This window comes from Panthera onca, chromosome B4 (assembly GCF_046562875.1).
Source record: "Panthera onca isolate mPanOnc1 chromosome B4, mPanOnc1 haplotype 2, whole genome shotgun sequence".
NCBI lineage: Eukaryota > Metazoa > Chordata > Mammalia > Carnivora > Felidae > Panthera > Panthera onca.
Window position 1 is genome coordinate 94,242,123 of NC_138345.1, and position 25,917 is coordinate 94,268,039.

General features: G+C 44.0%; 2 protein-coding genes across 8 annotated transcripts in view; one reads left to right on the forward strand and one right to left on the reverse strand.

The window, feature by feature from the left end:
- The window catches only part of MYRFL (myelin regulatory factor like), a 128,220-nt gene extending 120,108 nt beyond the window's left edge, over positions 1-8,112 (forward strand). For all 4 annotated transcript variants that reach the window (XM_078449688.2, XM_078449685.2, XM_078449686.2 and 1 more), the window contains exons 21-25: positions 562-649; positions 2,616-2,690; positions 5,499-5,619; positions 5,949-6,023; positions 6,183-8,112. In XM_078449688.2, the coding sequence (XP_078305814.1) occupies positions 562-649; positions 2,616-2,690; positions 5,499-5,619; positions 5,949-6,023; positions 6,183-6,269 (446 nt within the window). In that variant the 3' untranslated portion in view covers positions 6,270-8,112. The remainder of the gene's footprint in view (positions 1-561; positions 650-2,615; positions 2,691-5,498; positions 5,620-5,948; positions 6,024-6,182) is intronic.
- LOC132694076 (uncharacterized) overlaps positions 1-25,917 on the reverse strand; it is a 225,942-nt gene that overhangs the window by 2,302 nt on the left and 197,723 nt on the right. For 2 of the 4 annotated variants that reach the window (XR_013556709.2, XR_009617153.3), the window contains exons 4-8: positions 24,928-24,987; positions 23,039-23,272; positions 16,855-17,003; positions 15,590-15,823; positions 10,526-10,686 (exon numbers count right to left, since the gene is read on the reverse strand). The gene's annotated coding sequence lies outside the window, so the exon portion shown is untranslated. Of the gene's footprint in view, positions 1-10,525; positions 10,687-15,589; positions 15,824-16,854; positions 17,004-21,858; positions 22,854-23,038; positions 23,273-24,927; positions 24,988-25,917 lie in introns of those variants that run through there. The other 2 variants (XR_013556711.2, XR_013556712.1) reach the window with 2 other exon arrangements.

Genomic DNA, 25,917 nt, shown 5'->3' on the forward strand with positions numbered 1-25,917 from the left:
CAGGGATGAAGGCTGCACCCTGCCAGAACACTCATAGGGATCATGTTTTTAGAATCAACGCCCACCTAACCATTAAGGAGACATTAGAGTTGGTCTCTCACTACTGGACCTGTTGAGGTTTATCTCCATGGATTTGAATAATTTATTTGAACTCTCTGCCTTTTTTTTTCTATTCTAACTGTATTTTTAGCTTGTTTTCTGTTTTCTGAGTTTTTAAAAGCCATCTTTATTGGCCAGATGGCATTTCATATTGTACTCTCCATTTTCAATAAATGTCAATTTAGTAGGACTTCCAGGGTCCAGAAATTCTTTTGGATGTGATGAGGCTGCCTATTGGAACCTGGATTTTTATTAGTTTTCTTAAAATTTACTATAACAACAACAACAACAGAAGCCTTCTCCCTGCCCTTCTACTTCTTTTTCCATTTGAATGCAAATGGAACCCATTTATCTAGGAAACTCTTATTTCACATTCAGTAATTTGGAGACTTTGCTGGAGCACAATACTCCTGTCCTCTGCAGAAGAGTTTACTTTCTTTTCTCTATTTCTTCTCAATTCAGGGATTGACACAACCATTAGTTCTATTCAGATTATGGAAATCCAGCAAGTAATAGATCATCGGTATTGCAATGGAGACCACCAGTGCGGGTGGGTAAGCCTCCCCATTATACCTCGATTGTTTCTGGAATTTACTCAGGGCTCTGGGTTTCTGAGACTGGAATGAAAGCTAGAACTACATGGTAAAATCGATGTGTGCTTACATTGCTCCTTAAGTGAAAACACATTTGTTACACGGTGGACGAGGGAATCATAAAATGGTTGGTATTAGCAAATATCAATAAACCAAGGCTCCCACGATTCCAGTCTCCCACTTTAATGGGTAAAGCCAAGGCAAAAAGCTTAGAGGGCAGGTCTGTGGCTGACTCTCTGAGGACACATACCATAGGCCCAGAGCTGCTGGTTAATTTTATAGACAAGAAAGACATTGTTACTGATGGCTCCAAGTAATGAGTGAGCTGACATTTACACATTTTAATAACAAGGAGTACCATTGTTTTAATTGCTAAATAATATAGCTTATTTTAGCTTTTTCAGTTAGGAGGAAAAAAATCCAGATACTGAAAAAGTTATCAGCAACATCCATGTCTGTCGTGTGCCGTAAGGTAATGACGCATTTAGGAGCATAGAGTACAAGTAGCTTCAGAAAGCACAATATGCAAGTTGAAGGCATTAAGAGTGGGCAGGTAATTTTCTTTCTTTGATAAATATCTACTGGGTAACTGCTAGGTTAAAGGCAAGGCCCTGTATTTGGAACTGGTGTCACAAATCCTTTGCATTCTCAGCCTTATTGCTTTTTTCAACCTAATGTAATGTAGGCTTCAGGCTTCAGGCTTGATTATACTGAGCTTTAAAAATAAGTTGTCTGGTGCATTATGATTTGTTTATGGCTTTGACATTCGTTATGTCATCGAATTCTCACAAAGTCCCTATGAGGTTGGTCTAGTTGATCCCCATTCTGCCATTAAGGAACCTGAGCTTCAGTGAGCTTAAACAATTCAGAGACAGACATTAATTACTATGTTAGGGTGACATAATGAAGAAGAGTAGGGTGATTCGGGTTCAAATACCAGAACTTTGACAAGGTAAGTTCATTCCCCCTGAGTGTCCATTTCTCATCTGTGAGATACTACTGCATGCAGATGCTGGGGGGCATGTGGTAGGAAGTAAATTCCATTTATCTAAGCTTCCTCTGGTAGAACAAGGCTCTCCTGATCTCAATTCAGATCAGTTTTAACAACTGCTTCCTCATTTTTAACAACCTACTTTAGTGTTATTAAAGAGAATCTAAAATGACCCTGGCTCTTTTTCCAACTTACCTGGTTTTGTTTCTCCATATAATTCAAGGTATGGCCCGGACATAAGAATTTGTGTTAGATATAATATGCTTTTCTGCTGGGGTTTTCATTCCAGTATGAGTCCCAGGAAGTCCCGCTTTCTCCCAAGTATCTCTCTTAAAGGGGATGTGTGTATGGGGGGGTGGGGGTCGGGGGGTTGGGGGCGTGTCTCTGTATAAGTCCTTCTGTGGTGCAGTTTTCTCCCTTATGAAATGGTGATTCAGACTATAATAACACTAGTTGATTCAAGTTCTGAACGTGCATGGTATTTCCTGCTAATGTTGCCGAAAAGGGAGCGATTCAGGATAGAAAAGCTGGTATTCATTATTTCCAGTCCTCCTTTCCAGAGGGATTGTTAGTTTGCCTTTGCCTCATTTGTCTTCCGAAATCTGTGTCTCCTTAACAGGGACTGGAGTCATTTCCGGTGTGCTCAGTTTTATGCATTTGGCCTGGGATTTGGCTTCCCGTCATTTTGTCTGTGTGTTCTAACAAACCGTAAATCTCTGTGGTATATTTTATATATTAAGACCTAAAAGAGATCACTTTGAAATTTGACAGGTACATCTCTGGAAAACGTAGAACTCTCCTGTGCTAAATTTGATTTTCTGTGTTTGTTATAGAGCATTTCACAGTTCACATAGTATTTAATGAGTAACAAAAGCCTTTTGAAGCCTTTCCTGTGTATTTTGATTTGTGGTTTTATTTTTTTCCATAATTAGCTCTGGAAACTACAATTACAATATTCCTGTTAATAAGCACACACCTGCCAATGTCAAATTCTCTCTGGAAATCAAGTAAGTGCATAACTGTAGAAAACAGTTCCGCTTCTATCATTATCTGAACAGGAAGTCTGAACTTACTTCACAGTTGATCAGTAAGTTAGAAGGTGGGAAGTTATCAGTCCATGCCGGCGGATGGTAGTTGGCTTGAGAGGTGGGCCAGCTCTAGGGAGTTTTCAAAATGAAGGCTGGGATCTTCCAGGCTCCTCCAGTGAATGGAAAGACCCTAAGGATTCACACTCAGCACCTGTAAAATGGGAGCAGTTTTGGGTTTGATGCTCTCAAGTTGCAGACTCCCCCCCCCCGCCCCCCCCCCCCCCCCCACTGTGTCCCTTTGAATTAGGGTAGGAGCAAGAGTAATAGCACAGTCCCCGGGTTGGGGGGCTGGGCAGTTGGGAGAGTCGCTGGTAGCAATGCTGAGGCCGACACCACCCCCTCTCCCCAGGGGAGTTCAAGGAGTCAGAGTTTGGAGTTGGGCAGACCAGGGTTCAGATTTTGTCTCTGCCACTTACTAATTCTGTAACCTTGGAGAAACTACTTATCCTCTCTGAGTTGTTTTTGTCTGTAAAACAAGTTTGAAATAAGACCGGAACAAGTAGAGCTGCTGTGGGAACCGCTGTTAAGAACAGTGAAATTAAGAACTACCATTTGCTGAGCACAGAGCCTATGCCACACACTCTACACTTTAATAGTGGGTCATATAATCCTCACAATAACCCTCTGAGTTAGGTATTTCTCTTCTAGTTTATATTTTTCAGATGGGAACACTTAGGTCTAGGGAGGTCAAACACACTTGTCCTGAAACTCGCAGACAGTAAATGGTAGAGTTGGGTTTCAAACTCAGCCCATCCTTTAAACCATCACTTTCCTGCCTTCCCAGTGAGATGAGAGATGTAAAAACGTTGCCCTTTCCTGGCACATATGAGACACTTAATAAATGATAGCTCTTTTTTTTATATAAAAATTGTAAGTTATTTTATTTTGTTTGAGAGAGAGACAGTGTGAGTGGAGGAGGGGCAGAGAGGGAGGGAGAGAGAGAGAATCCCAGGCAGGCTCTGTGGTGGCATCACAGATGTGGGGCTCAGACTCACAAAAGCGTGAGATCATGACCTCTGCCAAATGCGAGAGTCGGACGCTTAACCAACTTGAGCCACCCAGGCGCCTCAATTGTAGCTTTTATTATCAGTACCTTTCCTTCAAAATCACAAAGCTCTAATTTAATCTATTCGTACCAAATATTTAAAATAACTATGGTACTTCTAAGACTTTCGACCCACTTCATTCAAATTATGCAATGAGCTGCTCATCAGGAAGATAGATGGTTTTTATTTTGCGTCTCTTGATTATAGTCTCTCCTTTTCTCCCCCCTCTCCACATTTCCTCTCTTCTCCCCTTTGTTTTCTGCCTCTCTTTTCCTTTTCTCTGTCCTCCACGCTCCCTCTCTGCTTTCCCAGCTCTGTTACTCCTCCTCCATCTGTCCCTTCTTCTGTTTCACTTGGGCTTCATACCTCTTCCCTCCTCAACTTTGCTCCTACACTGAGTTCATGACACTCAACCCAACGGCTTGCCTTGGAAAGGTTTGTTTCAAGCAGCAAGTGTTTCGTGACTCAGAGCCCATCACATTTCATGCAGAGCAAGAGCTAAATGTACTGTTTTCTAGCACCCCCTGAGTAGCCTGGAATAGCATTTCCTCCTTCATTCCTAGCTTCAATGGCAGGAAGTAAGCTGACACGGTATGTCCCCTGAAGTGGCAGAAAACCATCTTGAGCCACTAAATCAGGCTTTTTAGGTGAAGAGCCATTTGTCCAATATGTGTGATTTAAAAATAACACACATACTCAACTGAGATCGTAGGTTGTCCCACTTGTGCAATAAGATCATTTCCAAGGACAGATGGATCTCAGCCTCTTGATGATAATTAATGGGCTAACCTCCAGAGAAGAGTCATTCTTTCTGGCAGGACTTCTACTCTGATAGCTTTTAAGGGAGGTAAATTCTAATGGGGCTCACCCCCACATCCCTTCCTGTGTTTGTGCACCTTGCTGCTTCAAACACTATCTCCTCAGATCAGGGGTGTGTAGAATCTGAAATCCTGGAAACTTCAGGTAGATGCACATTCAGTTGCCAGAGAAAAGAGAATGGATATCTTCAAAAAGTATTTTCTAATCTGTGGGGATAAGAACTTCTGATGCTAGGGTGATTTAAGTCATGAGATTAGATCTTAGGGAATATCATATGCTACCCCAGTAGTTGTTTTGGTCAATTCAGGCTGCTATAACAGAAATACCATAGACTGAGTGCCTTAACAAACACTTATTTTCCACCCTTCTGGAGGTTGGGGAGTCCCATATCAAGGCACTGGCAGATTTGGCCTCTGGTGAGGGTCTGCTTCCTGTTTCATAGAAGGCCATCTTCTCACTGTGTCCATATAGCAAAGGAACAAGAGAGCTCTCTGAGGTCCTTTCGATAAGATCAGTAATCCCACCCATGAAGGCTCCATGCTCAAGACCTAATCACTTCCCATAGACTCTACTGCCTAACACATCACTTTGGAAGTTGGGATTTCAGCATATGGATTTGGGGGAGGGGAACACAAACATTAAGTCCATGACAGTAATCATCTGAGACTGAGTTTCTTTCTGTAATAATGAGATGGGAATGGGCATATTGGCATTGATGAGCTTTGTGTAATAAAATGCCTGCAGGAAACTTTGAATGGATTTCCAAGTTACGTTCCCATTCGCACCTCTTTTTATCAAGGTATCGCCTAGTGGAGCTGGTAACTGCTTTCCATTTGCCCTTTCTCTCCTTTGTCTCTTGAAGCACAACAGAACCATTGATAGTCTTCCAATGCAATTTCACCCTTGGAAATATATGTTTCCATAGTAAAAGGGAAGCCAAAGGGATACAAAGCCACCAAGAGGTCTCCCAGGAGATGACACAGGTAATGTTTTCCAGCCCCTGGGCATTCCGTCCCTGTTCCAGAAGTGTGTCTAGAATTGCGGCACAGCCTCTGTTCCCCACCAGGAGAGGGATGCCGCGAGCCAAATGCCGCTGTTTCTCCTTGCTGGCTGACCCTGGTCACAGGGCTTTGCTCAGCATCCTCCATGTGTCCTTCAGAAACTGCAGACTGTTTTAGCGACTCCTATCAAAAGCTGTTGTCACGGATACCTTTCCTAGAGTAGTCAAGGAAATGCTTTCTCAGACTATAGTCTTTCCAACTGAGTGTAAAATGTGGTTATGAAATGGATCTCTCTTTCATTCATTATTTAGGGCTATCAGCACATTTGGAGCCTCCCTGTAGCCCCATTCTTTGACAGCACATACCACTTCCGTGTAGCTGCACCGGTAAGCTTTCTTTCTTTTTTTCCCCCCTTTTCCTTTTTCTTTTCCGGTGAGAAAGAAACAGACCATTAAATCAATCCATTGATCAATTCAATTCAGTCAGTCAATTACTTTAACTGATTCTTACATTAGTCATTCTCCTTTTTTCTTCTGTTCTGACAGGATTTAGCTGACTGTTCAACGGATCCTTATTTTGCTGGGATATTCTTTACAGATTACTTCTTTTACTTCTATCGGCACTGTGTCTGATGTATTCGAATTTGGTTGAGGACTTCGCCAAGGAAAAATACTCAAAAATACGGCGAACAGAAACATAACCTCTTGCAATCTCATTCTTCTCTTTGTAAAACATTCACATTTATTGCCGTAGGGCTTTTTCAAGCTTTGGCTTCTGACAGTTTTGAGACGTTAATGAGGAGAATAAAGTGTTTGCCGCAACTTGAGATAGTGTGGTTTTTGATTTTCCCGTGATTATGAAGAAAACTCTTCCTGGAGTAAACAGCACTGTTGGGCTTGAAAATACTGCTTCTGGTATTAAGGAATCTGTGAGGCCAAAGACGCAGGTCAGAGTCTACTTTGTGTTATGTATTTCTTACTGTAGCTTTCGAGAAAAACAAAAAGGCCCATTTCTGCCAACGTGGGCCCACTAAACACAGACTCTTAACAGTGTGTGATATGGTGTGTGTTAGGGGGACGGATGGGTAGTGTCTCACAGATGAGCTCACATTTAGGCAAACTATTGCTATGTGTTTATGGAAGAGAGGGAGAGGAAGGTGGAAGGGAGGGAGGGAGAGAGAGAGAAAAACGACATATACTAGAGTGCAGAATGTTGCTTGTTAATGATTTGGATAAGAGAAGTAGTTGCAATTCTACCCTCTAATGCCTAATGCCTGATGGACACTAAGTTTTGTGTGCTCTCTTATGAAGCACTAACTTGTGACAAGTTTTTTAAGGTAGCCCAGATAATCTAGGCCCAGGTTATTTTCCAGCTTTCATTGGTTTTGTTTTCTTCTCCCTCTACATATGACGGCATTACGACCCATCTCTATTGTTTTCAGCTAAATTAGCTCTTGGATACTTCTGCCTGGCTTATGGGTACATTCATATGCCTTTCCCAATTTAGAATGGCCAGAAAGCCTCGTAGCTGGAGTCTATCAACAATGTTTTTATTTTCTGTATTCAAACATTTTGACATTTGGGGGTCTTACTGACCTTAAGGGGACTCTACCTCCTAAGGTTAGCCAATTCCTAGAAATAGTAAACAACTTGTCCGTGAGTGCTTTTCAAATACAAGCCAAACAGTCCAGAGTCCACACTGCAACCCACCTCCTTTATTGGGCTCTCACACTCCACCTGCCCTAACCACGCCAGGGCTAGGTACCAGACAGCTAGGCACAGCCCCAGAGCCTGCTGAAGTTATTCACATGAGCCAGTCCCCAGAGTGTCCACCCTGCCTTGCTTCTTCCTTCCCACAGAAACCAAAACAAAGGCTCTTGCCCACAGTTCGCCCCCACTTCCTCTGCCTCCTGACTGACCCTGGTGCTTCCCAGTGTGGCCCCCAACATGTGGCATGTCCCCTTCTCTTGGAAACTATCACAACCTATCTTCTCAATGGCAATCATCTCCTGATCTGTTGGCCTTCCTGTACCTCGAATTTTCTGTATTTTAGGACATGGATATTTGAGCCACTGTAGCTCTAGTTCCGGGTGACAAGGCTGCTGAGTGGCTGGACTTCTCTTATCTTACTATTGGCCTGGGAGTCAATTAGGAGATGAGAGTTGTTGTTTTTTTTTTTTTTTTTTTTACCTTGACAGTGACAATCAGTAGTAATAATACATCCTCCTCTTCCTTGTTTGCAAATACTACTACACCTGTGCCATATGAATGGAATTGTGAGACCCCATCTATTAAGAAGAGATACGGTCCTTGCTCTCACAGAAGGCATTTTGAAATAAACTCAGTGACCCAGAGGTAGTTTAGCCCAGTAGGACCTGAGACTTCAGATCCAAACAATCCTTGCCTTGAATTCAAATCCTGACTTTTCTCTGTGTACCTTTAGACAGGATACTTAACGTCTCTAAGTCTTGATTTCCTTCTTAAATTTTTTTTTTTTAACGTTTATTTTTGAGACAGAGAGAGACAGAGCATGAACAGGGGAGGGGCAGAGAGAGAGGGAGACACAGAATCGGAAGCAGGCTCCAGGCTCTGAGCCATCAGCCCAGAGCCCGACGCGGGGCTCGAACTCACGGACCGTGAGATCGTGACCTGAGCTGAAGTCGGACGCTTAACCGACTGAGCCACCCAGGCGCCCTTGATTTCCTTCTTTATAGAAGAGGACAATGAGTATCTAGATAAGATTAAATGAGATAAAATATGTAAAGCACAGATAGGCTGTGAATAAATATAAGCTATTATTGTTTCAACTGCACAGAACAGAATCATTACAATGATTACACTGGGGTTATAAGGAGATTGAGTCACAAAACACTCACACATACATCAAGGTGTGTTTGTCAACTATAAAAACCAAACTACAGACAGAACATATGCATGTGTGTTACATAATGTTTATGTTTTTTTCTATATTCGGAAAATTGTTTTACCTTTTACTAACAGCATAGCCCTTGTAGAAAATTAAATAGAGTAGTTAATTCTTGGGAGGAGTATTTCAGGATCCCTGCAATTTCTTGGATTCAAATTCAGACTTGGTTGTCCTGGGTTGTATACTATCAGCCTGTCCCGGTATGACCTGCGTCTAGAGACTGTATTTTCCATTCCATTTTTAAATCATGTCCCAGGTTCGTGGTGTGGGAGACTTCATTAATTTGACCCTTCCACTGGAAGGAATGTTTGTGAGAAGCAGGGTTACAGGGTTCTTTCCAGCACATAGACCCCATGTTCTCATTCATGCATTTATGTTTGGGATAACATGGAGTTTCAGATATCTAAGGTAGTTCACTGACATTGCCTATAAGAGGATTTCTCTCAAATAAACACTGTTTTCAAGTTAAATTCTATTACAAAACTGAAAGTCTTTCCCCCCAACAAAACAAAACAAAACAGAAAAAGCATACTACAGGAGACTGTGTTGAAAATCTTCAGAAAGAAAGGATTTAACATAATGAAGAGACCTGTGGCAATCTGTGGCATCCTAGGATTAGTTAAGCCTACTAAACTTTGCTGGAAAATTCTCTTTGTATTTTCAGCACTTTCCCAGTTGTGAGATATCCACCGTGGACCATGCTGCTTCAGGCCAAAAAGATTTTTCCTTGTGCCAGAGAACTGTCTGACTCTACTGGAATATCCCCAAATTTAAGTAGTGTCTATAAATCTTCCTCCCCAAAGCTCATAACCTCAGTCCAACCATGAGCAAAACATCAGACAAACCAAACAGAGTGCTATTCTACAAAATACCTGACCAATACTCCTTAAAATCATCAAGGTTATCAAAAACAAGGAAAGTCTGGGAAACCATCGAAGCCAAGAGGGGCTTAAAAGAAACATGACAGCTGAATGCACCGTGGAGTCCTGGATGGGACCCTGGAACCAAAAAGGAGCAACAGATGAAAACTAAGGACTTTTGAATAAAGTATGGACTCTAGTTAATAATAATGTATCCATGTTGGTTCATTTGTTGTGACAGACATTAACAATAGAGGGAACTAGGTATGGAGTTTATAGGAACTCTGTGTCCTAGCTTCACTATTTTTCTATAAATCTAAATCTGCTCTAAAATAAAAAATATATATATTTCTAAAAAGCCAGAAAATAAGTCCATAAGAGCTGGGCTTAAGTATCACCTACTGCCACCAGGTGCCATTTGTGCTAACATAGGATAAGTTCAATCCTGAAAAACAGGTACCATTTTTAACCTCAGGTCATTTATATCTTAGTTACTGTATTTCATATCCAGTATATATTTTCATATAACTAATTATTTGCCAATTTGTCAGATTCTGTATATCAGTGTCATAGAAAATGCCATATAATATAAGCTATAAACACTATAAAATATAAAATAATCACGTAACATAAACAAGTAGAATTACAAGAATTTTGAGTTCTAATAAACAAGAGTTTGAAAGCTATGTCAGATTGTTTTTAGACAACCAAGCCATAAAAATTCACTTAAAACAATTTGCTTGCATGAGTTCAACCCTCCAGCACTTAAAAAAAAAAAAAAAAAAAAGTAGAGCTCTTAACCTACCTCTTTTCCCATTTCCCATATTTTTACTTCTTTTGCCTAAGCAATTTTTGGATTTCAATTTTAGTGGCAGATTCCCAGCAAAACATCATTAAAGACCTCCAACAGAAGAGCAATTCTGTTGGCAGTTTACAAACCTCGTCTCGCTGGATTCTCACCATGACCTTGTGATATGGGGAGTGAAGGGACTTCTAGTTCCCCATTCTATAGATAAGGAAACTGAGACACAAAGAGGGTAAGCAAGGACAAGAGTTGACACAGGTTTTCTGGTGCTAAATTTTATCCCTTTCCACTATATGACATGTCTTATTCAAGGTGGCTGCTTTCCAGAACTTAAGACTGGGTGGCTTATTTCTCACAGTGCTGGGGTCTGGAAGTCCCGCAGGCTCAGTGTCTGCTGGGGCTTCTGTCTTGGAGGTGCAGAAAATTGTCTCCTTGCTGTGTCCTCATATGGTCTTTGCTCTGTGCAGGCAGGTGGAGAGAAAGAGGGAAGAATCAAGCTCTTTGGTGTCTCTCTCTCTCTCTCTTTTTTTAATGTTTTTTTTTTTTTTTTTTTAATTTTTGAGAGAGAGGGTGACAGAGTGAGAGTGGGGAGGGTCAGGAAGAGAGGGAGACCCAGAATCTGAAGCAGGCTCCAGGCTCTCAGCTGTGGGCACAGACGCAGGGGCTCCAACTAACGGACCGTGAGATCATGACCTGAGCCGAAGTCAGTCACTTAACGGACTGAGCCACCCAGGCGCCCCCGTCTCTTTCCATAAGGGCACTAATCCCATCATGAAAACTGTCTCCTCATGACCTCATCTAAACCTAATTACCTCCCAAAGGTCCCATCTCCAAATACCTGGAGTCCAGGGTTTCAACATATGCATTCCAAAGGGAGACAATTCAGTCCTTGGAAGTACATCCCTTACCCTTAGGAATTTTATTCCTTTTTCTTCACAACCCACCCAAAAGGCATTAACGTGTTAATGGCGCTGGTAAGTGATGTTTACACTGACCAGGTCTCGTAAACCGATAGGATTTATTAGAGGCCATTTAGTCATCACACAGAATGGAGGGAGGGCAGAGGGACAGAAATGAGTGGAATCCCCGTCACCAGCCACGAAGTCACAACTATTTCTATTGCACCAGGGCTTAACAGCTCACTTAAGAATGCTCCACACCAACCTCATTCCGGGGAACGCTTCAGGAAAATCTTCACTTGGCAAAGCTAAAAGTGTTTTTTTTTTTGGCTTTCATTTCTTCAAAGACATGTGTCATTGATTTTTGTGTCTGATTCTAAAGAGCCAGATGAGCTCTTAAGCATCCAAGGATTTAGAATCTAGTACATTTTTCACGTGTGTTTGTTCAAAGCTTGTGGCAGCGCAGCCGCAGAGACCTCCCATTTACCAACAGTGTTCTGCGTAGACTCCATCTTCCCTTGGCTGGATTCTGTAAATGGGAAAGTCTCTGCCACATAATTGGTGGAAAGGATGGGTGCCGAAAATCACAGTCTCAATCCTTCAATTTCTTATGGCTCCACACAAACACGTGTGAGATCACATTTTAGAAAGACTCTTGACAACACGTCTTTGCCAAAGTTGGGTCCTCAAGCCATTGTTGGCTGCACCAGCCAGACCTCCTTGCTTAAATGCGGAGTAACTGGAAAAAGGACTAGAGTCAGAGCTGGGAAGCTTGGTTTTGGTCCCGGCTCAACTGTTGGCCTTTGGTGTCATCTTGGGTACTTTACTTTCTGGGTTGCAAACTCGGACCCATGATCATCCTGTCTGCATGACAGTTACTGTGAACACTGAAAGCGATATATACATGAGGCCTCTTGTAAAGTGGAAGGTGCTGGGTGAACGCTGTGGGAATACAGTTAAGAACGGTCCTTGGGAAGACATTATTTTGAACAAATAAATAAGAAGTCGGAAATTCTCGCTTCTTGTAATGAGTTTCAGTTCATGACACTTAGGGCAAGTGACTTACCTGTCCATTCACCATCTTCTTCACGTGGAAAACATGTCGCCTAGCACTCAATAGATGCTCAGTTAACATGTATTAAGTGAAAGGTGGGTAAATAAAAAATTTCCTTGCATTTGCCAGGCGTATGGCAAGATGGCAACCGTAAACCAGATTTGAACTGTTCTCTCTCTTCCACTGTGATTTTTTTAAATTGGTATCATTTGGAGTAATAGGATGTTATTACCCTCTTCTCCAAACACATTTAAAATGTCTCTACATGGCTTCTGATAGAAACAAGCAAATCCATGGCCTGTTGTCTTTTAGAGGGTTTCAAACCCTGACAGTCAGCTACAGCCTATTATTCATCGTTTGTATTTATACTGCTGATTTTTTTTCCATACAGCACAACTGCATGAAAATCTAAATTAATTGCAGATTAATTATAAAGCACTCAGTGAATGTTTCATATTATATCCAAACATGGAGCATGACAGTAATTAGGCTGCTGCAGTTTTCCCCTGAAGTGAGTTGTAAGACCTCGGGCCTGTCATCCTGTACAAGTCCCCAAAAAACATTTCCTTTTAGTGTGGATATTCTTGGCTCTCAAGAGCAGTCTCTGGAATTATCTGTAGAGAGAAGCTACTCAAAATTATGCTAAGAAGCAAAAGTCTTCATGACGTCACGAAGGGCGCCTTTGCCTCTGAGAAGGCACTCCACGATAGATGATCTTTCCCACATTCAGCCCCCAGTGCAGTTAACAGCTTGCTCATTTTCACTCTTTTGCTGAAACCTGTGGGGAGGACTTTCCATGAGCCAGACTCTAGGGAACGAAAGGAGCAGCGCATCACTGGTGACCTCTCTGAGGCATCCCCCCCCCCAGTGGAGGAGCCAGACAGCCACACGGCCATCACACCACACGAAAAGCCCTGTGGCTGTGGCATTGATGTTGTGCTGTGAGCAGACAGGGATGGGCTGATAAGGCTGGCTCTCAGGTAAATGAGAAAGAGGATGGAAGGGAAGGAAGGTGGAAGGCTTCAAGCAGGAAGAGAAGTCTGAGCTGTTCTGGTTCCGAAAGAATGACAAATGGTTTTTGGTTTTGTGTCTGGTTTCTTTTTTAAACGGAGAAATTAAAAGAAGGTAGAGGTTGCCTATGAATCAATTCTTTATAAGAAAGAAGCTGATTTTTAAGTGCGCCGGGAACTGCGAAGAGAATAATTACCACCCCCACCCACCTGAGCCAGCCCTTCTGCGAGCTTTGCTCACAGGAGAGGCACTCCTGTTTCTAAAAGACACCCGTTCTTTCCTTCGGCTCCGGCAGCCAGCCATCTGTCCCAGGAGATTCGAGGGAACCGTGGGAAAAGCAAAACACGCTGGGTGGGGCATGGGATGACTCAGGGAACTGGCAATGAGACTGTGGGTGGGGAGGCTGAGCCTCAGGACAGTGACTGACTCATCCACAGGTACCCAGCTCTCTGTGGTAGGGGCGTGATAAGTGCAGTGGGCAAGGGCTGGCTCCCTAGGGGCCATCTGCCTCCCAGTCTTTTGGTCACTCTGCCCATGTTAAAGGAAAGAGGTTTTCCTTCCTAAAGAAAGTTTACTTCTCATTTTTCCACCTCAGGTGTTCATGGACTATCTCTTAAAAGTTCTCCAGGTATGACTTTCCCCTTCTTTTGGCAACACTACCCCCCCTCACCCCCGCCCCGATTTTCTTTTGGCCAACTCTGTTCCCCCAGGTCTCCATCTCTGTGAATCAGGTGAGGCCGATACCACTCCCTCACTCCAGGGAAAAACGTGTGACCCAGGCCTGAGTGAAGAAAAGATGGCATTTCCTTGGCAACAGTGGTTGGTTTAGGGGTGACTGCATGATCCAGTTCAGGCTGATCAGAACCATCCCTGGGAGTTTGACCGGAACTGTAAGCAAAGAGGGAGTTTTCTGTGGGACTTATTAAGCAGGTAGGAGTAAGCCTGGAGCTGCTGGGGGCCATCTTACCGTCATGGCGGACTGCCTGCCTGAGTACGAAGCTCACCCAAAGGGAAGTGGAGCTGAGGTATGAGGAAGGCACATTTCTGACTGGCCGAGCCTGGCTCAGCTGTCCCCCTGGGCTTTAGTGAGCTGTGGCCAGGTGACAGGGTCATGCAGTTAGCAGCACTGCCTCTCAGGCGGGGTGTGGTGGTGGATAGATTCCACACGTACGGAATGTGGAAGGGAAGGGAATCATAAGCATCGTGGGTATAGCCCCTTTGTCCCCTATGGTCCCTATATTTCTGAGACACAGAAATGATTACTATTTCCATTTCACATGAGACTTAGGGTAAGTCAGAGACCATGCAACTGGTAGGTGACAGATGTGGAATCTTCAACGCAAGAACTTTTCATTTATGATCCAAATTGTTTCCTCAGCGCAGTTCTGTCTACTGTGGAATTACCTAGTCTCCCTTTCTCGAGCCTCACAATTGCATCTAGTTTTCATGTTCAAGGATTTAATAGTACTAACTCAATGTTTTAAAGAAACAGTTGGTGGTGATCCAGAAAGAGAAGATCAAGGAAGAAAATCTGAACCGTGGGTCTTGAGCGATACTCTGCTGTCCATTAACGAAGCAGCGAGCGAGGGTGAGGATTCTGTTAGCAAATGTTCATGGAACGGCAGTTGGGTAAAGGTGGTCCCTGTGCCTGGGACACCTGTGGGGTCAGCGGCAGCTGCAGGGGTTTTGGCAGCAGCTGAGGTGGCTGTGAATTTGATTCTTAATTTATAAGTTTGAGTAGCAAATGCTGCTAACCCAATAGTGGTATCTTGTTATAAAGTGCCCCATCTGGGGGGCCCCTGGGTGGCTCAGTCAGTTAAGCATCTGACTCTTGATTTTGACTCAGGTCATGATCTTACAGTTTGTGGGATCGAGCCCTGTGTGGGACTCTGCACTGAGCTTGGAGCCTGCTTGAGATTCTCTCTCTCCCTCTCTCTCTGTCCCTCCCCTGTGCATGCTCTCTCTCTCAAAAAATGAATACACTTAAAAAATAAAGTGGCCCACTGGGCCTTCTGTAAGCACGGGTGGCTGAATCTCAGATTTATAGCTTATGCTTCCACAAACTTAGACTTTTCTGTTCTATCCTTTGTTTTCTATATCCCACCAGTCTTGGGGCAGGCGGTGGGGGAGGAGGAGGGAAGGAAGCGTTCACTAATACAATCACAAAATTGTGTTTCTTTGTCCCTGCTGTGACCTGTTGTGCAGGACTTCCCCCCTCCCACCCCACCACCCCCCTTCTCCAGTTCTCAGTGTCCGTGAGCGTATGTCATTCATATACAGCAGTGGTCCTTAGTTGTGATGTGAGTTACCATTCTCCTTTTCTCTTTTGTGGCTCTTTGAGGCGTTATCTCTGGTCACTGCCACTGCCCGATTTAGCGACTCACCCACTGATACTGACCAAAGATGCCACAAGGAGCTGCTGAAGGTACTGCTGTTACTGTCCATCAGTGTCGGTGCCTTGGCAGAGGGGTTGAGGGCTTTGTCTGCCAACACGGCCACCAGAGGTGCTGGGTCTGCTGATGCCAGTGCTTGTCCTCCGTGGACCCTGGGCTAAGGCAGCTCTGTTTTGGCAGCCTCCTCTTCCGACGAGTCAGCCTTGATTGAACTCATGCCAGTTGGATCAGGGGATGATCTGAAAGTTGGATTTTATTACATTAAGTGTTTATTTATTTATTTTTATTTCTAATGTTTTTAAAAAAATTTTTTTTAATGTTTATTTATTTTTGAGACAGAGAGAGACAAAGCATGAATGGGGGAGGGTCAGAGAGAGGGAGACACAGAATCCGAAGTAGGCTCCAGGCTCTGAGCTGTCAGCACAGAGCCCGACGTGGGGCTCGAACTCACGGACCGTAAGATCATGACCTGAGCCGAAGTCGGCCGCTTAACCGACTGAGCCACCCAGGCGCCCCTCTAATGTTTTTAATGTTTATTTACTTCTGAGAGAGAGAGAGAGCACGCGCATGAGTGTGGGAGGGGCAGAGAGAGACAGAGAGAGACAGAGTGAGAACAGGGGAGGGGCAGAGAGAGAGGGAGACACAGAATCTGAAGCAGGCTCCAGGCTCTGGGCTGTCAGCCCAGAGCCCGATGTGGGGCTCGAACTCACAAGCCATGAGATCATGACTTGAGCCGAAGTCAAACGCTCAACCGACTGAGCCACCCAGGTGCCCTAAGGACTTTATTATATTAGAAACACCTCCCAGGAGGCTGCATTTTGTCCTAGAACCTAAAACTTGTGGACCTCTATCCTTGCTTCCCTTGGTCTGTCATTTTTTTTTAAGTTTATTTTTTATTTATTTTGACAAAGATACAGAGAGCAAGGGGAGAGGGGCAGCTAGAGAAGGAGACAGAATCCCAACCAGGCTTCATGCTGCCAGCACAGAGCCCTACCCAGGGCTTGAACTCACAAACCCTGTGAGATCATGACCTTTGGTCTGTCATTTAAAAGACCCTGGGGACTCACCCCATAGCCAGAAATGCTTGAAACCTAAGTGAATATAGATTTTAGACCAAAATGTAAACAAATACATGCAAATGTAGGGACATCTTCTGACAGACTTTCCACTGTTATCAAATAGTGCTTTATATAATTTTACCCCTGAGGCAGAGTGAAAGCAACTCATATCAAACATTTTAGAAATGCAAATGTATCAAACACCGCTTTACCTTAGCTCCTGTGCTCTTGGATGCAGAAGGATCTTGAGGACAAAGTCCTCCCAGGCAACTCTCCATGCCTTATGCAAACCAACTGGTGCTTGGCTAATGTCTCAAGGAGACCGTGCTCCCGACCCTTGCAGCTTGCTGGTTTCTGTTTCCTTTGTGGCAAGAGCAAAACCAAACTAACAAAACATGGAGAATAGCACTGCTCCTGAGAAGCACACAAACCCAACTGGAATGTTCTCCGGGTGAGACATTTTCTCTCCCCTGACCCAAAGTTCTCTGACCTTTGAAGTGTTAGAAAAATGCACAATTATTGAAGTCTGCGCACTAATACTTCTTTAATGTGTTTTAATTTTTTTATTCAAGTCTTAGAGACTTTCTGGAACAGACTGTTTTTTTAAACAAACCAAATTTAGGACATCTATTTAAATCTCTTTTGAAATGCAAAGAATTTTTTTTTTTTTTTTTTTTTTTTTTTTTTGGTAAATAGTGATTTACAAATGGCACCATTCCATTTCCATTATGACACTTTGACAGGTTATTAAAATTATGTGTTCACATGGTTAGTTTTTGACCAGGGGACTGGAAGATGGAGAAGATGATAACAGTGGTGAAAAGAAGGAATAATATGTGTGTGTGTGTGTGTGTCTATGCCAGAATAAGGTAGTGAAATGTTTTCCTGAACCCACTTAAGATTCCTGGCTGGGTCTCAAAATTAAACTGACAAAGACAGATTATCAGGGGAGAAGCACGCAAATTTGTTTAGTGCAAATTTTACATGACACAGGAGCCTTCGTAAGGAAATAAAGACCTAAAGAAACAGATAAGCCTGAGTATTTTTATGCTATATTTGCTGAAAAGTGGACAGTCGTGTAGAAACATGATAGGCCAAAAAGTATGAGGTAAGTGTAGTAAACTGGGGGAAATTTAGTGAGGCCCGTTCGGATTTTTGTTGGTGGTGTCGCTTTGTCTTCAGAGATAAGAACACTCCTTTCCTCCGGATACAGGGAGAAGATCTCTCAATTGGGGATTTTATTTTATTTTATTTTTTTAAATTTTTTTTTCAACGTTTTTTATTTATTTTTGAGACAGAGAGAGACAGAGCATGAATGGGGGAGGGGCAGAGAGAGAGGGAGACACAGAATCGGAAACAGGCTCCAGGCTCCGAGCCATCAGCCCAGAGCCTGACGCGGGGCTCGAACTCACGGACCGCGAGATCGTGACCTGGCTGAAGTCGGACGCTTAACCGACTGCGCCACCCAGGCACCCCTCAATTGGGGATTTTATAATCTGTTTCTGAAGAGAAGAACTATAGGAAGGGGCCCATTTTGCTGTTTCTCCAACTCCTTCAGCTTAAAGTATTCAATAGGGGGTTTCGGTTCAAGATGGCAACCCCCAATTGGTTGGGAACTCAAAACCTGGGGCTTCTCCCTAAGGATCAAAGGGTTCATACCCTACATTTGGCACCCCAACTTTTAAAATCAGCATCTGAGAGACAAGCCCCCAAAATATCTGGCATTGAAGACCGACAGGGTGCCTATCCACCAGACCTGCAGGGCTATGGCAAACCGAGTCTCTTAAAGGGATCGTGTGTTGACTCACCCGATCCTGGGCCAGTGCAGAAGCAGCCCTCTGAAAAGTGCCCAAACATTATGCGAAACTCATTTCTTAATTTTAAAGTGTTGGTCTAAGGTGGTAGGAGCCTGCAAGAATACCCTCCAGGGAAAGAAGTTGTTGGATGCCATTTTGGTGTTTTCCCTCGGCCTTGCTAAAGCCAACAGGCACCATCTTTTTTTTTTTTTTTTTTTTCCTTTCCCTTGGGTGTGGGCTCTATACTCCAGCTGGCAGGGGCCATCTTCCATGCGCTCCCTCTTCCTTGCTGAAGCTGGCAATCACTATCTCTCTCTTAAACTTCCCTCCTTCCTCCTCCTCTTTTTTTCTTTTTCTTTTTTCAAACTTATTTTCCATGAGTCCTATCTTTGAACTTCCTCTCTGTCTCACTCCAGCCAGTAGTTGCCATCTTTATGCTCTCTGCCTGTCACTCTCAAGGGCCAGTATCTCACAGAGGGAAAAAGGGGAGCGTCTGGTGCCTTGGTTTTTACATCTGGTGACCTGGGTTTCGTCGCTGCCACCTAGGAGATGTCCCGTGACTGCCTAAATCTGGAAGCCGTGCAGGGGTTGGGGGGGTGTGTGATCCTGGGTCCCATAAGATGTAACAATGGGGGAGACAGTTCTTGGCAGGCCACTACTCCTAGGGCACTCCGCAGACAGCAGACTGAAACACACCCCAGTCTTTCTGAGAATGAGGCATATTTGCTTTTCCAGGAACTTTGGACTGAGGGGCAGGCTTCTGGTTTGGCACACGGAAAGGTCTCAGAGGGGCTCTTGGTGAACAGAATCTTTGCATTCTCCCTCTGTCTTGCCCTGACTCCCCTCTATCTTACAGAAAAGAGTTTATACCCTTCCCTGGTGCCCTGGTTTTTGTGGCTGCTGCCTAAGAGATGCCCCTTGATGGCCTGGCTCTGGTGGCCAAGGGGGATGTGTTCCTGGGTCCGACAAGCCTGTAACAATGGGAGAGACCGTTCTTGGCAGGCCACCACCCCCAGGGCACTATCCAGACAGCAGATTGAAACACAACCCCAGCCTTTCTGTGAAAGAGACCTACTTGCTAGTCCTGGAGCTTCAGTTTTAGGGGGAGGCTTCAGGTTTGGCACACATTTAGAGACTACAGAAGTGCTCTCAGGGAGTGTAGCCAAAGGGGCGCCATTTTTGCACTCTCCCTCTACAGCCCACTGATAGCTCAGAAATGAGCTTGTATGCTTGTCTGGAGTCTCGGTTTTTGTGACTGCTGGCAAGGGGACACTGGACACCACCAGATCACCTGGCTCTGGGGGCCAGCTAGGCTTATGTTTGTGGAATGTATATATTTGCCTTCTTCAGAAGCCTGGGGGTCCAACTTCCAATCAGCCTGAATCTAGGTGCTGATTGAGATTCTCCCCTTGGGACACTGATGGGTCCTGGCACATCCTCAACTACTGGGAGCTATTAAAAATAAAATAGGCTGCTTGGACAATCACAGAAGTTTGAGAGACAGCTAATAGCTAGGAAGATAGGTCAGGGTCAAACGACAAGGCTTATCTCCTACTCGAGGCCACTCTTTCAAGAACATGAGAGGTGGCTGTTTCCTCTACTGCATAGAAATAGTGGTTGCCAGAGGCTGGGGGTTGAGGGTGGGCAAAATGGGTGAAGGGAGTCAAAAGGCACAAACTTCCAGTTATGAAATAAGTAAGTCACGGGGATGCACGGTGACTGTAGTCAATAATACTGTGTTGTATATTTGGAAGTTGTTAAGAGAGTAGATCTTAAAAGTTCTCATCACAAGAAAAAAAATCCTGTAACTGTATGTGGTGACAGATGTTAACTAGGTTTATTGTGGGGATCATATCTCAATATATACAAATATTGGGTCGTTATGTTGTGTGCCTGATACTAATATACTGTCATATGTTAACTATACCTCAGTAAAAAAAAAGGAAAAAAAATATTCAAGATGCCATATTTGAGGGTAGTGTATCCTAAACCCCATTACTGGCCAAACATCAAGGGGTCCTTATATTCTATCTGTCTAACACCCCCATGTCGGCACAGGCTCACAATTGTATTTAGGATCTTTTCACAGGAAGCTGATAAGAGTATTCAACCCAGTCTACCAGGTGTTGATGAAGCATCTTTTATGTGTCTCTCATACACAACAGGGGTCTAACAAAACGCAAATGTTTTCAAAAGCACCCTCCCACTCTGAGTTGCTTCCCTTAGCTGTTGCTCCCAAGGAACCTGAACGGGAAAGATTAAAACCCACTTCAACTCCACTTCGGCTGCAACTTACATTCAGTCTCGTATTTAACCAACTTTCCCAGGGCCGAGACGATTTTGTATACGTGCATTTGCATTTTATTGGCTCCCTCACCTCAAAAATCGCCCAGGATTATATAAGGCAGTGTCTCTCTCTCTCTCAAGTGGGCCTATCCTGAGCAAAGGGAAATGCTCGCCAGGAGTAACCTGCTCGGTCATACCTGCTGAATTCAGTGGGATCCGGGAAGAGCATATGGGAACCTTTAAGAAGGCCCCGTCCTTTAAAGTTGGCCATGTTGTATTTCACTGGCAGTATATGAAAGGAAAACAGAGCTCGAATAACTGGCTGCGTTTAGTGCCCCAGAGCAGGACTTCTCAAACTTTAATGTGCATATGATGAAGGGATCCTCTTGAAATTCTTGTTCTGATTCAGTAGATCTGGGGTGGGGCCTGAGAACTTGCCTGTCTATTAAGTCCTGCACGATGTTGATGCTGCTGGTCTGGGGACCCACTCTGAGTGGCAAATCTTTAATTTGCCAAGGGTTCTCCTATGTCATCCCATTCAATCCTTAGGACAGGCCTGTAAGGTATTGGACACATCCCCATTTTACAGAAGTGGAAGCAGCTTCAGTGAGGAAAACAGGATTGCTTAGGGTATGCAATCAGTAGGACCTATATACAGTCATCTAAATCCAAAAGTCCACTGCTTCCTCTCACGTGACTGTGACCCTCCACCCATGACGTCACCCGGGTCACTATGCATCAAGGCTTTTGATTTCAGAGAGCTGGTTCTGCAGCACACCGCCGTGTGTTCCTAGTCCTTGAATTGTTAAATCTGATCCTGGGGCGCCTGGGTGGTTCAGTCAGTTACGTGTCTGACTTCGGTTCAGGTCACGATCTCACCGTTTGTGGGTTTGAGGGGCTCTGCCCCCACAGTGCGGAGCCTGCTTGGGAGTCTCTCTCTCTCTTTCTCTCTCTCTCTCTCTCTCTGCCCCTCCCTGACTCATGCTTTCTCCCTCTCTCTCTCTCTCTAAAGAAACTGAAAAAAAAAAAGCTGCTCTTTGCTTGTTAGCATGTTTTGGTTGGTGACTCTGTCATCCTGCATGCTATCCCTTCCTACTTCCTACTTTATCCACGGGTAGGTCTAAAATTCCTGGTTTCTCATATCTGAATCATAAATATAGGCTTTTCAGTGATGTTTGGAGGCTCAAGTATCGATGGATACATAGAGGGCTGATCTATGGTAAGTAAAACAGGCAGTATATGGAGAATTGCAATGAGAGATTAGACATCTTCCTATTGATAATAACAACAGAATAAGAATAATAGTATATGCTAGAAGTTGACAAAAGCATAATGGGTAAACAGAGGGGCTTGGGAGTTGGTTTAAAAGTTTATTTATTTATTTTGGGGGAGAGAGAGAGAGAGTGAGAGCAAGTAGGGGAGGGCCAGAGAGAGAGAGGGGGAGAGAGAGATTCCAAAGCAGGCTCCTCACTGTCAGCTCAGAGCCCGATGCGGAGCTCAAACTCATGAAGTGTGACATCATGGCCTGAGCTGAAATCAAGAGTCAGACACGTAACTGACTGGACCACTCAGGTGTCCTGGGAGTTTTGAATCCTGGTTCTGCCTCTTACCAAATGAGTAACTTTGGCTCAGTCATTTAACTTTTCTGTGCTTTGATTTCCTTGTAGCTTAAAAGAAGATAATATGGTTTTTGTGACAATTAAAATATTTAATTCACAACTATGCCCAGCACATAGTAAGTGCTCAATAAATATTAATGAGCATCATAATTACCAGTCATACCAACCTCCTGAATTTTAAGGTAGAGCCACAGAGGCCTGAAAAGCTCAAGCTATTTCAACATTCATTAGGAAACAATCATGAGGCTCTTGCTATGCAGCAGACATTTACTGGTTGATGGCTAGACTTCTGTTATAAAATGGGAAGTCGGAGAGCTGCTAACCAAACACAGACCCGCCGATTTCTGTTCTATTTTGGAGAGTGTGAGCAAATGATCACCACACTCACTGCCACTCTGGCTTTTTAACGGGGTTTTGATATTCCACACGGTTCCTTGGGTGGCAAGCATCACCAAATGAGTAACTTGGGGTCAGTTTCTTCCTCCATTTGTCTTCTTGGCATGGAGGGCCCTGCAGTGTGGACAGAAAGGCATGAAGCCCGGAGCTGAGCTGCGGGGGCCGCAGAACCGGCTGACGGGGTACCTGGCGTGTAGGTCAAGAGTGCTCGCACAGCCTCGTGCGTGGGGTTGCTCTTCTCACGCACACGTTTCCAACCCCACCCAGAGACCGTTGGGTTTAGAATCAGCATCGCTTACCTGGCTGAAGTTAGTGCTGTGGGCATCTCTGTCCCCAAGGACGGTAAGGAATCTAGTTACCCTGGGCTGCGGGGCAGGGGCATCGGTTTGCAGCTGACCCGCCGGCCGCATTGTACAGTTCTCTATTGCAAAGCCTTTGTGTCCAGAGAATTCTCTGGCTCTGAACTTCACTACTTTTGTTTGGAGCAATCTCGCCCCAGTCTTCAAGTTTCAGGCAAGGCACCTGGCATATAACTAAGGGATAAGCAGAAGAAATAAAAATCTTTTATTACTTGAGTGAAGCCAGGTATGTGCAAATAAACAATGAAGAAGTGCAAATGACCTCAAAAGAGGAATTGTATAAACTCCCAAGGGACTAGTCCCCAAATTTACAAACCAAGGGTTGCTTAACATTTCACTACTTTGTTTTCCTCTTCGTGCCGAATGCAAATTTATGCTCGTTGGCAGCAATCTAGGGGGCACATTCCCTTAAAAATTAAGCCTCTTATTTCAAATATTTGTCTCACTGCAAATTATTTCAATGTTATCAAATAATTCTTCCTTCAACAATAGCTCCTGTATGTGAAGCCTGTGCATGCAGAAAACCCAGACATGTTGAAAATAGACCTTCATAGACAATCTAGCCCAGGGGAGTTCACTGCCCCAGTTACAGTGTTTTTGGATTGCACAGGATAAAGGGCTCCAAATTGAGGAATGTGCAAGATGGGAAAAACTGTGATCTTTTTTCTTTATACAGGGAAGGAGGAATTAGTGATACTGACCTCCCAATGCACTGAGTTATGGAATTGGACAAAATTCAAATTTTTTTAAGTTTATATTTGAGAGAGAGGAGAGTGTGTGAGCCAGTGGGAGAAGGGCAGAGAGAGAGAGGGAAGGAGAGAGGGAATCCTAGGCTGATAACACAGGGCCCAATGCAGGGCTCGAACTCACGAACCATGAGACCATGACCTGAGCCGAAGTCAGATGCTTAAGTGACTGAGCCACCTAGGCACCCTCAAAACTCAATGTTTCTAAATGTGGTTTTCTCAGAGCAACATGTGCAAGTGACTTCAGAAGTTGAATGGGACCAGTAAGCTCATCGCTGAGGCCATGGTTCTCTCCTACGCACCCATTTCACTGTCCAGTGGCAACTATTTTCTGCTCTTTTAAGCTCTTTGTTCTTGAACGAGGCCCATGCTTCTAAAGAATATGCTTATGCTGCTGTTGTCCATCAATTTTAGACATTACAGTAGATGAAGATTTAGCTCAACTGCCTTCCATTTCATCCTGCAATATGTTCATACCAAAATTCTGTAAGTTTATGTTCTGTTTTCATTATTCTGAATGCAACGTCATCATTGCCGAGCTTAGAAGAACGATTGCACTTTCTCTAAGTTTTATTGTTGTTGTTTCCTACGGCAGTGGGGACATTTTCCCCCAGGTACACATTTCCCTTACTTCATCAGGCCAGTGACCAGAATTTGCCAGACTTGTGGTCGACAGATGTCTCCACTAACAGCACATCTTCAGGCAGCGTATTTATCCGGATTGATTCCCTCCGGCTCCTGCCTAACCTCGTTGCACAGCAGAACACGAGACATCACCATGACCTAAGCTTCGTAAGTCAGACTTAGAGATGGCAAGGAGAGAGAACAGCATAAGTAAAGGCGAGAGGCAACCATGAGGATGGCATCATCTAGAAAGGATTTTCTGAGATCTTTAGATGCTGCCTGCTATAAAATCTTACTACAACATGGATGTCGATACCAAGTCAGGGGATAGATAGCTTTAGAATCACTGGGAGGGTTTTCCATTCTCTTCATAAAGATGACATGTACATCTGGACAGCCTAAAAGTCTATTTCATTCAGAAATGTATTAATTGGCTCATGAAACCTGGAAATCACTCACCCCGTGTTTTGCCAGCAAGGCCCTTATGGCTGTGTCTTCCTCCTTCTCCTTTCCTTGCCACTGTTGAGAAAAGACAAGCATCTGCCTGCGGTTGCATTCCAGCCTCTGAACAGATCCCCCGGAGTACCAAGCATAAAGGGATCGAAGCCTGTGCAACCACACACAGGCATGCACGCAATTACACACATCCCCAGGAGTAACAAGCACGCACAGACTCACACACACACACACACACACACACTGATCTTCACTGGATTTCCATTTAATCCTCCCTGATTCTTTTAAAGCCTATTTTCCCCAGGAAAAGAGAAAGAGACTAAGAAACAGACTCTGAATTATAGAGAACAAACTGATGGTTATCAGAGGAGAGGTGGGTGGGGAGATGGATGAAACGGGTGATGGGGATTAAAGTGTATTCATGATGGAAAAAAATAGGAGAGGTAATAATGAATGGACGAACTGGCAGGGAAGGGATGATGGAAAGCTCGAAAAGCATTCCTGTTGCACTCTCGCTTTGAAACCCAAGATATAGAAAAACATATTTATAATAACCAGTGCAAGTTACTGCAGATGGTAAGCCAAGGGCATGAAAGCGAAATGCTGGTTAGTAATTTTAATAAAAACTGAGAATTTCTCTGTTTCAGTTTCCCTGTTAATGTCCCTGCTAGGGATGGGACTAACTGAAAAGATTTATAAAGTGGTCAGTCTTCTCATGACCAGTGGAGACTCCTAAACTTTCTTCCAGGCTTGTCACTGGTATTTAGTCCAATACAACATGAATTGAGACTTTCTTTCTGAAACTTTCATTTTATTTTATTTTTTTCATTTATTTATTTATTTTTGAGAGAGGGAGAAGAGAGAGAGAGAGAAAGAGAGGAGGAGGAGGAGGAAGAGGAAGAGGAGGAGGAAGGGCAGAGGGAGAGAGGGAGAGAGAATCCCATGCAGGCTCTTCACTGTCCGTACAGAAGGGCTTAGATGCAGGGCTGATCC